This window comes from Falco peregrinus, chromosome 3 (genome assembly GCF_023634155.1).
Source record: "Falco peregrinus isolate bFalPer1 chromosome 3, bFalPer1.pri, whole genome shotgun sequence".
Lineage (NCBI taxonomy): Eukaryota > Metazoa > Chordata > Aves > Falconiformes > Falconidae > Falco > Falco peregrinus.
The window spans coordinates 90,842,769-90,858,959 of record NC_073723.1 but is presented as its reverse complement, the minus strand read 5'-3'; the positions used below and the strand labels follow the sequence as shown (position 1 = coordinate 90,858,959).

General features: G+C 38.7%; 1 protein-coding gene across 7 annotated transcripts in view; it reads left to right on the top strand.

The window, feature by feature from the left end:
• The window catches only part of PIGN (phosphatidylinositol glycan anchor biosynthesis class N), a 106,967-nt gene that overhangs the window by 53,613 nt on the left and 37,163 nt on the right, over nt 1–16,191 (top strand). For all 7 annotated transcript variants that reach the window (XR_008746427.1, XM_005243708.4, XM_055799372.1 and 4 more), the window contains 5 exons: nt 8,062–8,140; nt 10,411–10,593; nt 13,907–14,043; nt 15,071–15,170; nt 15,301–15,393. Coding sequence is in view for 6 of the 7 variants with exons in the window: in XM_005243708.4 (XP_005243765.1) it covers nt 8,062–8,140; nt 10,411–10,593; nt 13,907–14,043; nt 15,071–15,170; nt 15,301–15,393 (592 nt within the window). In the remaining variant the exon portion in view is untranslated. The remainder of the gene's footprint in view (nt 1–8,061; nt 8,141–10,410; nt 10,594–13,906; nt 14,044–15,070; nt 15,171–15,300; nt 15,394–16,191) is intronic.

The window sequence follows — 16,191 nt, the reverse complement described above, 5'->3', positions numbered from 1 at the left end:
GCTTTTTCTTGGAACTTGTAGGCTTCATGCAGTGAGGGTGAGTGGGGGTACGCAGGCAGGTGATGGGATGGCATGGGCAGAGGATGATTGCACTGAAGCGTGGTGTAAGAGAGGCAGTGCGTGGCCCCTTCTGGATCTTGATAAGAGAGGCCCAATAACAAATAGCTTAATAAACCAGCTGTTTTAATCAGATAGAAATAAGAATATAGATAGCAAGTAAATGGTATGTCCCTTCAGGTGCTGGGTACCCTGCATTTGTGCAGCCTCAGATGGAGCTCAGATGGGTTTTCCCATGATGCTGCACAGATCCTGTCTGTGGAGAGGTTCCCTCTTTTTGGTCATTCAAGCTGTTATATGATTTTCTTGCAAGAAATCAACTCTAGTGATCACTTCTACTGTTAAACAGAAGGGAGGTTCACGTGAGAACTTCCTGCTGTGCTTCTAGATAAATACGAGGGTGGGTAGGCAGCATAATCGCTGGTATGGAGTGGGAGATGCTTGCAGGCTCCTCAGTTACTATAAGCTTTTGTAGTACAAAAGGGTTTACTACAAGGGTTTGTCCGGCAGCCAAGGTATTTGTGTAGCACAGCCTGAAGCCACACTGGTCAGGCCAGGCCTTTTAACCTACTCAGGTTAACTGTCACATGGACCACTGACTTCTTGATGGACGATGGTCTCCTGGTCAGGACGGGTGCGGAGGGCCTGCCCAAATGTGTTTTAGTGGCCGTGGGGCCCCGCTGTGAGGTACCCCGCCCAAACACAGCACAAGCTGCCTGCTCCAGATGCAGCTGGTTGCAAAATGGTCACTATGGTTTAGGTTTGGCGCGTTGGATTGTGGAGCAGAAGAGGACCTGTGGCACAACATTACGTAGTCACAACACTGCAGAGATCCAGATCTGGCTCGATGTATGACATAAGTCATCGCACATTTTGCAGAGTTGAGGGTTAACTTACATAGGTATGTCATTGTTTAGAGTCAGCACATCCTCCTGCAGTACTAAAACAGAACAGACTTTTAAAATGGTGCGTTTCCTTTCCTTCCAGGATCTTCATCTTCCCTGTTTAGCAGTTTCCCTTTCCAAGGCTGCTGCATGGTGTCCTGCTGGCCCTTCAGGCAAAACCCCAGCCCCTGCTAGATCCCTGCGCCTAGCTTCTCGGTTCCTCTGAGCAGGATCGAGGGACTGCTTCAGAGCTGACCTCCTCCCTCCTGGCCTCTGGTTGTCTGCAGCTCGTGCCATAGTAGTTTGCATGCAAAATCCGCTGTGTGCAGCCCAGTTATCTTAATTGTTTCTCTGTTCAGTGAACTGGCAGCTGGCAGTTAGCTTGCCCCCCTCCTTTCTCCCTCATCTCTGCTATCTAAAGGATTTACATAAATATCCTAAGGCCCTTTGCTGTTGAATATGCAAATATGCTGCATCAGGGACACTGATTTTTGAAAATTAAAATGCTATTTTAATTCCTAGGACTTGACAGTCCAGGATTAGGCCATTAGCAGTCAGACCACTTCCAGTGGTTTCACTGATGTCCTGCTGTTTTCCTCCTTTGCATGTCTGTGAATCTGAGTACAAAAGCATACATGTACTAGTGTGGGGTTTTGCAATGTGTCAGTAAAGATGCTTTTCGCTGTCTTTGGTCTGCAGATGTGTGTGTCCCCTCCCTTCATTTCATTGTGCTTTAAAAAACAAACCCCTCGAACTTAAACCAGGAACTTTCTTTCTCCTTTTCTTTCTTTTGGAGTGCCCGATACATGCAGTGGCACTTTTAAATGGTTCTTAAAAGCAAAAACATTGCAAAGATAACAGAGTACAACCCTACAGCTAGATTGACTGGTTGACAGTCTAACATGGTATTCAGAAAATCCAGAAACACAGAAACCCACTGAAATCTAGACACTCCAGAACGAAAACTCCTGGCAGTGGAACAGCAGGAGAAAAGAGTAGATCAGGTTGGGAGAGGGAATATTGAGGGTCCTGGGCTATAAGAAAACATAATAAAACCTTTAATGTAGGTTTTTGCGGAGTACCTTTTCTTAAATAAAATAAAAAAAAAAATAAACCACACAAAAAAAACCCCAAACCAGCTTTAGGACACTAAAAACATCGCTGTAATGTTTTTTTATCTGTAAACTGCATGCATCTTGCTTATGAATTATGAAAATTGGGTTTTGTAGGACTTGCCTGTTTTAGTAGCTTACCTGAAAATATTTTTGTAAACAATTAAAAGTCAGGCCATCTAAATAGGTTAAGGATCACTGAGTTACCCACCAAATTGTTCAATCTTTGAAATGTCACTCTGATAAAAAATAAAACATATGCGAAGGACTGTCTTTGCATCTCACAGTATGTGTTTTCAGTCTGTCTTTGGCAGATGCAGTAAAAATTCTTTCTTTTGAGTAGGTGCATCTAAAGAACTGGAATTGAACACGTTTTGCAAATGGGAAAAATCAGCTTTGTCTATTAAAGTTCATGTAAATATGTAATGTGATAAAGTCTGTAGAACCGTAACACATTTTTTTCCTGATCGTTGCCCCCAGTAGCATCACATACTCTGTACTGCACCAGCAAGTTCAACAGAAAGTAAACATCATGGTTCCAGACTCCGATTTTTGAAATATTTATTTGATGGATTTTGCCACGTTTTGCTGGATGAACTCATGACTTTACATCACTTAGATTCACTTTCTGGTGATTCTCTGTTGTTGATGGAGAACTGGGAAGGTTTTAGATTGTCATTTCATTCTGCTCCTACAAGGCTGTGCACTGAACTTCCAGAAGAAAAGATAGAATGACAAAATTGGGCTAGTTTGTGATTGTGCTGTGATTAATACCGAGCCTCTGCACTCATAGGTTGCTAACCGGGATAAATTTGGTGTGGAGCAGGAAGAAGCATGCAGTCATATTTCTGCTAAACGAATAGTGTTCAATGCAGGGTCTGTGTGTCTACTTCGCTGTTACCCACCTGGCGCTTCCTGAGGTGCTGCTTCTGTTGTATGCTGGGAATGTTTGAAGAAGGCAGCTCTCATGGGAGGCTGACTTTGTTTTTGAAACCTGTTTCTACTCTGAAAAAAGTTTTGGAAAAGTGTTGTTTGATTACTGGTGTAACTTCTGAGTAGCAGCCCTGCAAAAACATCAGGCCAGTCTTACATCTGCATTTTCAAGATGATATTTTGCTGGCAGCAGTGATGTGGATCAAAGCAGTAGTAGTGCATCCTGGAAGTACTGAGCGTTTCAGCTGACTGCAGAGTTGCTGGACTGGAAGCCATCGTTCCAGCCTCATATGACCCTCTCACAGAGGGATGGGTGACAACAGAGTTTAAACATGCTCAGCTGCTTCTGCTGTTGGCAGTTTTCTCCCGTGGTGACAGCAGAGGCACCGGTGCCTGCCCCCTTCAGCGTCCAAGGGGTGGGAGGACGTGGGTTGGTGGCAAAGCCCTGGGCTGCTCTGGGGGATGGTGCCAGTGGAAGAGCTTCGTGGCGAGAGGAGCAATGTTGACCTGGGGGATTTCTTTCAGGCTGCAAGTCACTAAGGTGCCAGAGTTCTTATTTCTGGAGAAGAGGACAAGAACCTGTGATTGCTCAGCCTTTTGGCAGATGAAGTTGCTGGATTTGTTTGTACAGTGGCAGTCTGATGCCTCTTTTACTAACGATTTTGGAATTAAAAATTTTATAGCAAAGCAAGTGAGAAGGTCTGCCTTTTATGTGGTGTTCTGGAGAAAGTAATCCATACAAAATCTAGCAGGCTTTATTCAGGTGGTCTTGCTTCATCTTGGGACTGTCATGAGGATAAGGATATACATCCCTTGAACCTCTAGCTTTTTTAGTTTTGCATTGACAGGAGTTGTTCCTTTTCTTCCCATCCCCAAGACAGCCAATATGAAAAGTCAGAAGACTGAAATCTGAGCAGCTGCTTCTGATTTGCTGCTGGATATGGGTCATGGAAAAGTCATCACTGTGTCTTCTTCAAATCTTGCCACTCCTAAAGGGTTGTAGGATGCACAGTACTTTTCTTGTGTGATGTGTGAACAGGCAGTGATAGATGGGTGTAGATGTGTATGAGGTGGCAATAATAAGTATCAAACTACTACAGGTCCTAGAGGGTTACTTTTTATACTAGAATTCTGGAAAATTTGCTGTATGATAAAATGACTATAAATCATTGCCCAAATAACCAGGCATAATAACATTTAAGAAATTAGCAGTGGTGGATACAGATTTATTTGCAAGCCATCTCCTTCTGTTCCAAGATTTTTATTTCATGGTGTGACTACAGCATGCTACCTATGCCATTGGGGATGGTAATTTATGTAGTGTGATGACAAACAAGTCTCGTTGGCCAAGGAGAGGTCCCCTTGACATTGCTGTGGTGAGCGTACTTCATCACAGCCTTGTTGTTAGTGCTGTCAAATAGCTTAGCTTATATGAAGCGTAAATGATGTGCTGGAAAGATTAATTTTGTCAGGTATACTTATGACAAGGGTAGCTAACATCTCAGAAGGGATAGTTAACAAGCACTTGCATGATTAGCCCAATTATTTTTTTTTCATAATTAATTATATTTATTCATGGATGAAGCTGTGATTTCTGTCTGGAATGAGAAAGTTGATCTCTGATAGCCATCGTGGAAAAAGAAATTACTGTACTTGAACCACCACCGTTTTCTGTGAGGAATTGTAATCTTAAGTCTTTGGAATTCTGATGATACTGTGAATGCATGTCTGTTTATGATATATGTGACCATAGAGCTCTTGTTTTTTCTTTTAAGTTAAACCTCAGGGTACTACACTTTACGGTGCATGTGTTTTGCAGTACTTTCAAGAAATGACTGTGTGGACAGAGTTCAGAACTCTGACAGTTCTCTTTGTGTATGTTTATTCATTAACAGGACAGGTATTTTTGTGCTATGGAAAAATACTTGTGATTTTACTAGTCAAGAGTATTCATCCTGAATTTGGTAGATTGGTGATGGATAGCTGCGGAGAGCTTGTACATACATACCTTAGTTTTCTTTATAGAGTTCAGCATCTTTCTGATAACGTAAATTCACTTCATTACTATTAATACTAATTGCATGGATGTGTGCATTAAGTGCCACACTAGTATTGCCTCTAGCATGTTGCATACTAAACCAGAGGGAAATAACTGATCAGTTTATTCATTTCTAACACTACCTGTCTTGTGTTCATAACTTTTTAATGAGTTTAAGTTAAAATTTAAGTGGTACCAAGAATAGTTCAAGTTTCAGCTTCTCAGACTGAAATTTTCCTTGTGATTTTGTTGTTTGGTGAGTCTTGTAGGTTTTATAGAATCACCATTTCTAAAGTTCCTGGTTTCTTTCTTTAGGCAACTTTCTGCTTCTCATGGCTCAGCTTTGTCTTTTTACTCTTACTGCTACACCTAGCAAGGGGCTCTTTTTAAATCTCCTGTCTACTGTGTCAGCTTTAGGAAGTGAATTAGTCCTCAGTGGGTGATAAACTGCTTATGGCAAACTATACCCATTGCCTAACCAAGAGATAACCAGCGTATTTGGTAACTCTCTTTTTTTCTAGTCTGATGTGAGGTATAAAAATTTCTCTGTTCACTTCTTTGAGGTTTTTTGCTTAATACAGGTACAAGAAATACCTTAAGATGATGATTAGCCCTTGCATTCAGGATGGCATTTGCATTTTGATATGAACAGTCATTAGTTTCTGGTGGAATTCATAAATTTTGAAAAAACAATCTGTAGCCAATTGTAAATTCAGCATCTTGAAAAACATGGATAAGGAAGTAAGGTAAAATTTGTGGTACGGTATTAGCTATTGAAAATTAACAATGCACCTGCTAATGGTAACCTCATTTGATGAAATAATTGCCTCCTGCATTTGACTTACTGAAGCCTTACTGTTTAAAAACCCCATTTATTCTGTTATACCATCCATGTACAGAGATCCCAGGTGCTGTCATCTAAGAAGGAATAGGTAAAACCTATTGTTCATTAATAATAAAATGATTCATAGAGAGTAAAAAGATAATTAAGGGGTTTATAGCTAAATGACTAAAGATATAAAGCAAAAGATAATTTTAGCCTGGTAAAGATTTGCTTTGAGTGTGACAAGAATAAAATCCACAGAAAATAGTATGTGTAAAACAGTAAAAATGGGACAGTGAGCACAGGAACATCTTGGGTGTATTTATGTTCTAAATAAAGCTGCTTAGTATTTATTCCCAAAACTAAGATACTTTTTTGTCCTCATTGATCTCCACAACATGGTGAAAACTCCCACTTTGGTTTGGTGTTTTGATCCCTTTCCTCTGCCAAAAAAATTAGCAAACTTGAGGGTTACAAGTTTCCTGGTGACAGTACTTGGCTCTGGTTGAAGAATTGATTCTAATTTGAGTCATCACCAGCCTCGGGGTGCACTTGCTGGCTGCATGCTGGTAGCCCTTGGTCTGTGGAGCTGTAAGGTTGCCTCTCATAGGGACGTGTCATGACAGCGCAGGAACAACCAACATTCACTCTGTTATTTTTCAGCTCTGTTTTTTAAAATCCTCTGTTCATCACCCAAAGTTAAGGTGATCAAACACCATTACCTTGTCATCATCTTTTTCTTCCTTCATTTTTGACAGGACCTCTCTCTTCCTACCTGTTTATAGATACCATCCATTGATTCTTTTCTAGATTGAAGAGAATCAAACATTTTTTAATACTGTTATTTCATGTACTCTTCTTCAAAAGAAAGACACATTGCCGCTGCTATTATCCTATGTTTTAGAAGACTTTTCTATAATACTGCTGTGTTCTGAACTCAAGGAAACAGTGTCAAAATACGCCAGGATGTTGTTATTAATAAAAATTCATGCTGTTCAGGCACAGAATCCTTTTAATATGTTTCAGGGCTTAAAAGATTATATGTATTGTTGATGTATCAGCTGCCTCTGGGTTGTAGGCAGAAGTGGTTCCCAAGTGTTTGGGAACTGCAGGAACGAGCATTTCCATGCTGTAGTTGCCTAAGATCAAGACATGCCCCTGTGGTTCACCTGAGTGACTGCTCAGGTGATTCCTTTTGATTTTAAATAATAGGTGACCCCAGGGCTGGTCCTGATTTGGCACAGCCTGAGACATGAAGTTGATGGTTGTGTATGAGGCATGTGAAGGAGCATGTGTGAGGGAAGCGGTGGTGGGGAGGCATCATGTGCTGGGGATGCTGAGCAGATGGTGCTGTGCTACAGCGGTGTTGTGGAAGGCGTGAAGGAAAACTGCTGTTCATCAGCTATCAGAAAGTTGTGACCTATTGATAGTTTGCCTGTGGTGCCTAGAGTGACAGTAACTGTGTTGTGGCTTATAACTTGCCCAAGGTAAGCCTGGGATCCCCTGGCGTGCTGTCTTCCTTGGAAAACAAAATAGTACAGGAAAAATGCCTTCTTCTCCCTTTGGTGGAGGTTGGTTGACTGGCTTGTTTCTCTGCGTTGCTACTTTCTGTAAGGGAAGAATTGTAGCAATTCTTTGGGTTGATCATCAAATTCATTAATATGAAGGAGATTTTTATCACTGACCTTGGTGTAGCCAGGTATCTGCATTATCCCCTGCTCTGGGGACTCTGCTAACAACTCCCTGTGGAACAGGAGACAAGCTTATTTTTCAAGAGAAGATTGTTAGGCATCATTTACTGTTAGTGTGGAACCTGTACAATTCATCCTATGCTGACAGCCTTATGAACTGCTTACAGTCATTTATCAAATCAGTTAAATTGCTTAATTATTTTATGTGCAGTGCTTCTTGTCCAGAGTGATGGTCAATAATAATGCACAAGCGAGATGACTTTCAGCAGTATTAGATGGGAACACCTACATAAATGTCTCTTAACGCAACAATCTTGGGATAAGTTAGACAACAGCAGTGTTGACAGAAGTGTGAAGATAAATGTAGAGGAATGGATTAGTTCCAATTACCTAATTACCTCTAATAAACTTCAGAATATTTTGTATGTTTCATTCCAGAGTAATTTGTTTATTACAAAGTTATTTTTTTCTGCTTTTCCTCTGATTGTGAAAAGAAATGTTATCTCTTTATATTGTTGTGCAGACCACTTTCTGATTCTGAACAGATCAACTTTTTAAAGAAAGCAAGACTATATATTCAGCAGCAGAAGTACGATCAAGCGGTAAGTCTGTTTTTGCTGTATGCCTTCTAGAAACTTCTTACAGAAACTTCTATTATATGTAAATATTTAATTTGTTTGACTTGAAATGAAATGGGAAAATAAAACTTTTTTCCTTACTAATGATGCACATCTCTAACACAAATAAAATCCCACTGTAAATATAAAATTTTTCATTTTGACATCAATTCTAATGAATAATACTGGCTTGCTGTATTTTTTTCTCATGCTTCTTAAACTGCTTGTTACTGTTCCATGGTATACTAACACACAGCGTTATGTTTTTATTTTCCACTGTAGATAAGGGTAAATTGAGAGAGAAACTATGGAATGTAGCTCATGTTCACACTTCTTAGGCTGCTAGTGGCATGAAAAAAAGTACGATGTCTTGCTCCACCAGCTAGACCATTCTTTATTTTCTTCTTTTACCCGAACCAGCTGTTCTTGTTTTTAATTTCACATTTCAGTTTGTCAGTGACTGGAAGTCATATGTGAAATTGTTCTGTGCTTCCCAGTTCCAGTATTACTTTCCTAAGCATTTGCTACCACTCACTGCGTAACAGGGCACTCGATGGGTGTAGTTCACCAGTGCTTGTATTCTGACATTCACAGAAATAATTTGTAGAGCTAAATGATACAAAGTCGTCTTTCATTTTAACAGGTTTAGTTTGGTCACTGACTTTTGTGTTAAAAACTACATGAAAAAGTTGAATATGTTTGATTGCATTTAACCTGCCAGATGCATCAAAGAATAATTCCATTATATGTTGGGGTTCAGCTTTTCTTTTTCCCTAATATGTTTCTCAAGGTAATAAATTACTATTTTATGCACAGGACAGCTGAGTCTATTTTATACCTCATGCCTTTTTATTTACCTCATTGTAAATTGGAAATAGCCCAGTTCAAATCAATGGATCTGTTTTGCTGTGGGAGCAGGTTTTCTTTTTAGTCTCCTCATACTACTGTTTGACTGTCACACATTTACTTATAGGAGATATTTTATACATTTCAGCAGTAGAATCTGCAAGTTTGTGTTGCTGGTTATGTATAGATTTTACCCCTTGTTCACTTGAGTGCCCTATGTGTTCAAGTTCACTCTTGGATCACTAACAGAGGGCTTGTGCCCTGGTTATCCTCACCTTCCTATATCGCAACGCAGAAAGGTCGGTGCCTTACCAACTGTTGAAGTATAGATGAGTCTTTGCCTCCTCAACTCCACAGCTCTTTGTATTGCAAATATGCATAATTGTTATCCTCAGGAATGATGTGATTTTGGATGAGTTTGCTCATTGGCAGACTTTTGTTCTCTTCTGTAGCTGACACATCTTTTTCTGTTATTTTTTTCTAAGTCCCACCTAGATACCTGGACATATGAAGAACCATTGTCTCACATGTTCGACTTCTTATTATACTCTACCTTACAGATCTTTTAATCACCAGAGAATCTTCTGTGACCACAAATTACACAGCTGAGCTTCCCATTTTTGGGTAAATCACAGGGGTCAGCCCACCTCTGTGTAAGGAAAGACACTGATGATGGGAAAGCCCACTGTCTTTATCATGGTGTCTCCCCAGTGGAGGTACTAAGTAAGGGGACCCGTGATTAAACTGCGTACAGCCCTTCTTGTGTCCAGATGATTTGCATCCTGAGCCCCAAGCAGCTGCTTTGTGAATGAAACTGGGGCTCTGCTTCAGTCTCTTAATTCACCTCTGGTGCTTAGGCAGAAAGCTGGGGATATCAGGTAGTACTGAAGTGGAGGACATCAAACACCAGCAAGAGGGGGTATTTCAGGCTGTGGAGTGTGACAGCGTTTCAGGTGCATCCATAGTTGTCTTCCTGTGTAAATGTTGTAACCCTCCAGAAGCACATGACTGGGGTTTTGGGGGGTCACTTATACTGTAATTTATATATGTGTATATATATATATATATATAAAAAATATATATAAAGATGGTCAAATGCTTGTGGGAAACAATGTGGTGTGCAGTCATGTTCAAGGTGTGCTATCTGTGTAGCTTTCACCATCTGACCACTGTCACGGCCAGGGAAGATGGTGAAGGAGCCAAGTGATGGCTGACTTTATGTCCAGCAGCAGTCCAAAGCAGTGTGTTTGCCAGCAGTTGGTGCTGGCCACACCAGTATACCTGAGTGCAGAGAAGATGCGCGTGCCTGGAGTGGCGGAATTGCTTGAGCTCCTGTTAGGTCAGTTTGCGGAATGGAGCTCTACACTGTTCTAAACTGTTGCTTGTATGTTTTGTCTGTCTGCCTCTAGGTATCTCTGTGCAAAACCCTGATTAACCTTTCTCTGGAAGGCTTGTCGTATTACCATACTTATGATAGATTGTTCCTGGGTCTAAGTATTGCAACGAGTTTTGTGGGCTGGACAACTTACGTGATTTTGGTGATTATCAAGACCCATACCAATTTGACCAAGACTGTCCAGACTCATAATAAGGTAGGTCACAAAAATGCAATGAATTTTTTTTCTATCAGTTTTCAGCATTACGTGTATGCTCAGTCTCTCTGTCCAGGACAAATTGCACACTTTCCACTTCTTTTGACTACATGTAGAAACTGGCAAGCTGTGGAGTTGTAATCCTAATGTAATCCTACACAGTGTTACTGTTTGGTCCATTTATTAGGATCAGTATTCCTAAGCTGTGTAAGCCTGAGTATGCAATACTGCTTTCTCAGTTTCTTCCTTCCTATAGCTTTGCATTTTACTAGATGCTAATGCAAGTGTAAGCATACACAAGGATTTAAAACTATTAGAGGATCTGTCTTTAAACAGAAGTCAGTTTTCAGCATTAATTGTAGTAAGTCAGCAGTCTGTTGTAATAATACTTATTTGGAAGAATACAGACTTCAAGGTTCCATTTTGATTTTTGTTCTTTACTGTAGGGCCCCCAAAACATGAGCGTGTAATTTATTTTATTCCTGTCCTCTTTGACATGGTGAAGTCAGTTTTCAGAAGCTGTGCAGTCCAATCATGGCATTTTTAAAACATATAACCTGTTTTAATAGAAAGGTGAGCTGTGGTTTCACAGGTCAGCTTGCTTTCTTGCTCTGTGTGATTTGGAAGGGTGCAACAGTAGATGTCAAAGATGAAGGAAGCTCTTTTTGACAAGATATCATGGCTTGATTTTTCACAAAGTACAAAACCATGGGAAATTCATTTACTTTCAGTCATTCATCAGGAAAAGAGATACCTCAAAAAGCTGAACAGGCAAAAAGCTAGCATTTCAATAGAGAAGGATTAAAGCCTTGTGGGTGTGTGTGTGTGTGTGTGTGTGTGTGTGTGTGTGGGAAAGCTCCCAAACTTCAAGAATTTGTTTCAGAATAAAAGGAATTGTTTCATTTGGTAATATAGAGGAGAGTGAGCCCTCACTTAGTATCTTTACTGGCTTCACTATATTAATCTGAGAAAATTCCTATCATACTATCTTGAGGTTTTTACTACTCACTGAAATGAGATAGTCTTGGCCTTAAATGATCAAACAAAATTGAAATGGAAAATATTCATAAGTGCTGTACTACATGATTTACGTTTTCTTTAATCAAATAACTGAGAAGAAATAATCCAAGATACAAGTTGTGTTAGATATGGACAAAATAGTTACAATAAGTAGATGGAATATCAGGCATATTAGTAACAAAATTAAGCAAAATCTTCACATTTTTAGTTGACATCACATTCTCATTTGGTATATTGATTTTGCTTGTTGAAGACAAATTTTATGCTAGTCACACTGGTAGAAAAATAATTGGGCTTCTTAGTTCTTTGTTTATAGACTTTCTTTCCTCAGTTTTAGTAAGAGGCCTTTTTCTGTAGAAACCTTTTTTAGTGTTCCTAAATACTTAGGGAATCGCGGTGTGAGGCTAGTGCTTCAACTATGGAAGTTATTTGGATTATACCTAATATTTGAGCTGCTTAAAGAATTTTGCTGAGAAACCAATCTACCATTGACAAATAGTCTTCTGCAAAGCACAGCCTTATAAAATCTGAAAGGAGCCTCTGAAAAGTGAAACTGCATATCCTGTATCTATCATCTTCAAAAGTTTTTGGCTGCTTATCCTGCATATGAATATTCTTTTTCTTTTAGAGTAGTGTGGTGTTTTGCTTAGCAAGCAGCCTAACCTTTTAATCTATTTTTAAACAACCACAGCAAATGCAAATCTGGTTTCCGTTTTGAGTGCATGACCAACTTTATTGGACTCTAATATTTATGTCTCTATACAGAATGAAATATTGATTGTATGTGCTTACTCATTCAATGATAAATTATATTGTGTGCGTATCATATCTATGCATATTCATTCTTTCTATATGTCAGCAAATATAAAATTTAAAACTAATAAAACCAATAAAAACAAATTGCATTAGGTCAGCTTTGTATGTGACACTTTTTTTCTTTAATGGCGTATCAGCATAAATTCTATTTAAAAAATCATTTGGAACTTGCATTTGCTGTCAGTTTAGATCAAGGCAGTTGTATGTCAGTTATGAGGAGGGGAGAAAAAATGTTAACCTGTTTATGTGAATGTCTTTTTGAATTGAATGTCTTTTGCTTCTCAGCATATTTAACATAGTCACATATCTGTCTATATAACTCCTTCAAAGAAACAGACGTTCATATAGAGCCGTGTCTTCAGTCATTACCTACACAATACACTAAAGACTGCTCAGTCACTGAAGCTGCCTTTGTTTAAAATTTGTACATAATCTTCCCTTAGCAGTAATTCTAATAATTGAATGTCCCTAAATAAGGAAGAGTAGTTCAGTGACCAAGTGAAAGGCAAATGCAGAGTGACTGTTCAGTACTCCTCCTTGCACAAACAAGAGGTTGCTGCTACGTGATGATTAAGGACTAGCCTACCTGGCTGAGATTGCCCATTTTAAATATTTCCTTTCTCTCTTTGAGGTTCCTCCTTAAAGTTTTCTCAGTCTGAGAACATATTTCTTTGAGTACATGGTAGGGAGAATGTTCTAATCTCATATCTTTATTTATCTATTTTTCCTTTTTAGAAAAGCCTAAAGCTGGTGTTGTAGGTTGGGATTAAATATAATAATAGTCCTAGCTATGCTGGGAGCCTCTTAGTGCTATGCAACAATAGCCCTCTCTTGTATTTTGGAATTGTAGGTTATTTGAGTAAGGACGTCTTTCCTGTGGAAGGTTGATTGCAAGTCTGCTTCAGTAACTGACCCTAGATTCTGAAGATTTGTATTTTCCCGATAGGAGTTAATGCTTTATCTTTTAATTTAATTGGTTCTTTTACAAATGTTTGGAGGAAGAGGGAGAAACATGCGCTAATGGAATTTTCATTAAATGTTTTGATGCTGTAAACTTGAACTCAAAAGGTTACCATCGAAGTATTTTCTTAGAATCTAAATTTGAGTTCTTTTTCCCAAGACCCTTAGCGTATCTGATTTCCAATGGATTTCAAGTACCCATTGAACATAAAAAACACTGCGTGCATTGGACTTCCAGATTGTACAAGTGTGCCTTGCCTGTGCAGATTTTACTGCAGGACCTTATGTAGAGACATACTTAGAATTAGATCTTCAAATCCCACTGTTGGTTGTTTTTTATTTTTTTCCTCTGGCTGGAAACAGCAGCCAGAGTTGTGTAAATAGGTACAAGACAGCTTGAGTGGCTGTGTTAAAATAACATTTGCTTTACTGTGTAACTAACAAATGGAAAATAGTGTGTAGTTTGAAACATTTTATTGCTGTTTCAGGAATGTTTGTCCAACCATTTGTTTTTCAGGAATCTACTGTTCTTTTCTACGGTTTTGCCTTTGTTGGAATGATAATAGCTTTTTTCCTGTTGATTCAAACATGTCCTTGGACTTACTACATATACTGTCTCTTGCCAGTACCAGTATGGTATGCAGTTGTGAAAGAGTAAGTAAAGAATAAATTTTACAAAAAAAATTTTATAAAACCAGGTCTGTGCTTCCTTTTTGTTGATAATTAATTTTTTCCTATAAGTTTGGGAGAAAGATTTAGATATAATTTTATTAACCTTCCTAAGACATTCCAGAGGACTCTGGTTTATATTTCACTTGACATAGTTTCCAGCCTGACTGATACAGCTGCCTATTCTAGAAGGTATTTTTTCTATTAGCGAAAATAAATTAATGTCTTTCCTAGACAAAATGTTTTAGTACTCTTGGAACTGTAGCAAAAGGGTGCTAAAATCTTGGGCAAAAACCTGTAGGAGCTGACTTCTTTTGTAAGATGGGACAGACTGTTCCTTTGCTTCAGTAATTTTGAAGTAGTCTGATCCTGCAAAGTGTCAGGTACGCTGAACTCCAGCTGCTTTTGGAGAACATGCGCTAATCATGTTGAAGATTGTGCTCTGATACTGAGACAAATCTGTCTTGTTTGGTCTCCTTTTACTCCAAATCCAAAAATACTTGTAACCTTCTGATTTCCTGTAACTTACCTGATCTACTGGCAATTCTGTAGATACCATACTCTGTATTATTCAGAGAAAGTGGGACCAACTGCAGCTGGATAATGAGCTGCCTCGTAAAACACTGGAAAAGCTAACTGGGGATTTTTTCCTCTCACAAGCTTTGAATGTTTCATCAGTTATGACAGACATTAAGCCCAGCATAACCAAAAATGTTCATAAACTCAGAGTCAATTTAGATAAAGAATAATCTGACACTTGTCCAAATAATGGCAATGATGTGCCAGAAATGGGAGGGAAGAACCTGGAGGGTTTTATTGTAGGTTTTATATCAAGTAAAGCTGGGCAGAAGGAGCCTCAGGCCATCACCCGCTTTATTTCGGAACAGCAGGCAGGATCAGCCACATCTGAAACATTTCTTATGCTCTGACCCCCTCCTTGCCCTTCAGTGGTAAAGTCCTGCGTTTCTGTTTTTTTAAAATAATCATTATCTTGTTCCATCATTTTGAACAGACTTCCAGTTATTCAAGGCCTTGCCGCAAATCTCTTGTCACTTCATGTTGGTCGGTCTATAGGATTCTTCTTGGTTTGTACACTGGGAATTGAAATACTCGTAAGTATTTTATCCATAATGTATCAACAGGGTATCTCATTTGCTAGCATTCTACCTGTTTGGGGAATTTTAAGCTTTATTAACGTGCTTATTTTTCAGTCTTCTGTTGGATTTTTTTCTTTTGTATCAGGTCTTCAGCTTTTTCTACCGCTCTACACTTACTGTTGGTCTTCTTGTCTTTGCTGGCTGGCCAGTGGTCACGCAGCTGTGGGTTCAAGCAAAGGTACTGTATTGCTTTTTTTAAAAAGAGCATTTATGAAGGCTAATAGCTGATTGCATCTTAGGATGTTAGAGCTGGTCTCTTTGGAATGCTGCTTTAGATTATTGTTCACTTATGCTTTATTCTAATCTCTGTCTTAAGCATCATGTAGCAAGGCAAGGCAGCTTAATATGATATGGATAGATCTCTTATACAAGATAAGTAATAAGACGACTTAAGAATTTGGGGTAGCTATGAGTTAGCTATCAGTTTTCTGTTGTTACTGATAACTAAAAAAATATTGACTTAAAATCATATGAAATGCACGTCATTTATCAAATTGTCAGTGACGTAAGTGTTGACATGCACAGTTGGTGAAAGTGCTACCATTTAAGTAATATGATCATTTATTGAAAAAAAAATTGAAGGTAACTGAAAAACACTTCTCAATTCATTATTGTCTGCAATCAGCTGGCACACATTTTTCCTCAGAGTTACCTTTCTGTATTATTTTTCCTAGGAAAAAACTTCACTTTTGTAGATATGGATGTGAAGTGGCACAACCTTTAATATAAGAGACATTTCTTGCATTAGTTTATTCAAACATCTCTTATTTCACAGGATACCTAAAACCTAGAGTTCTGGGGTAACGTTAACATTTTAATTAAAAAAAAAAAAAAAAGTGAGTAAAATTGCTAAGTCTTGCATATAGAGGCTTGTATTTGTTTGTTTAAATTTTTTTAAAATTCTATGTGAGTAATCAAGTAACTTGTCTTAAAGCTAATTATACACAGAAGATGTTTTGTAGCACTGAAAATTTCC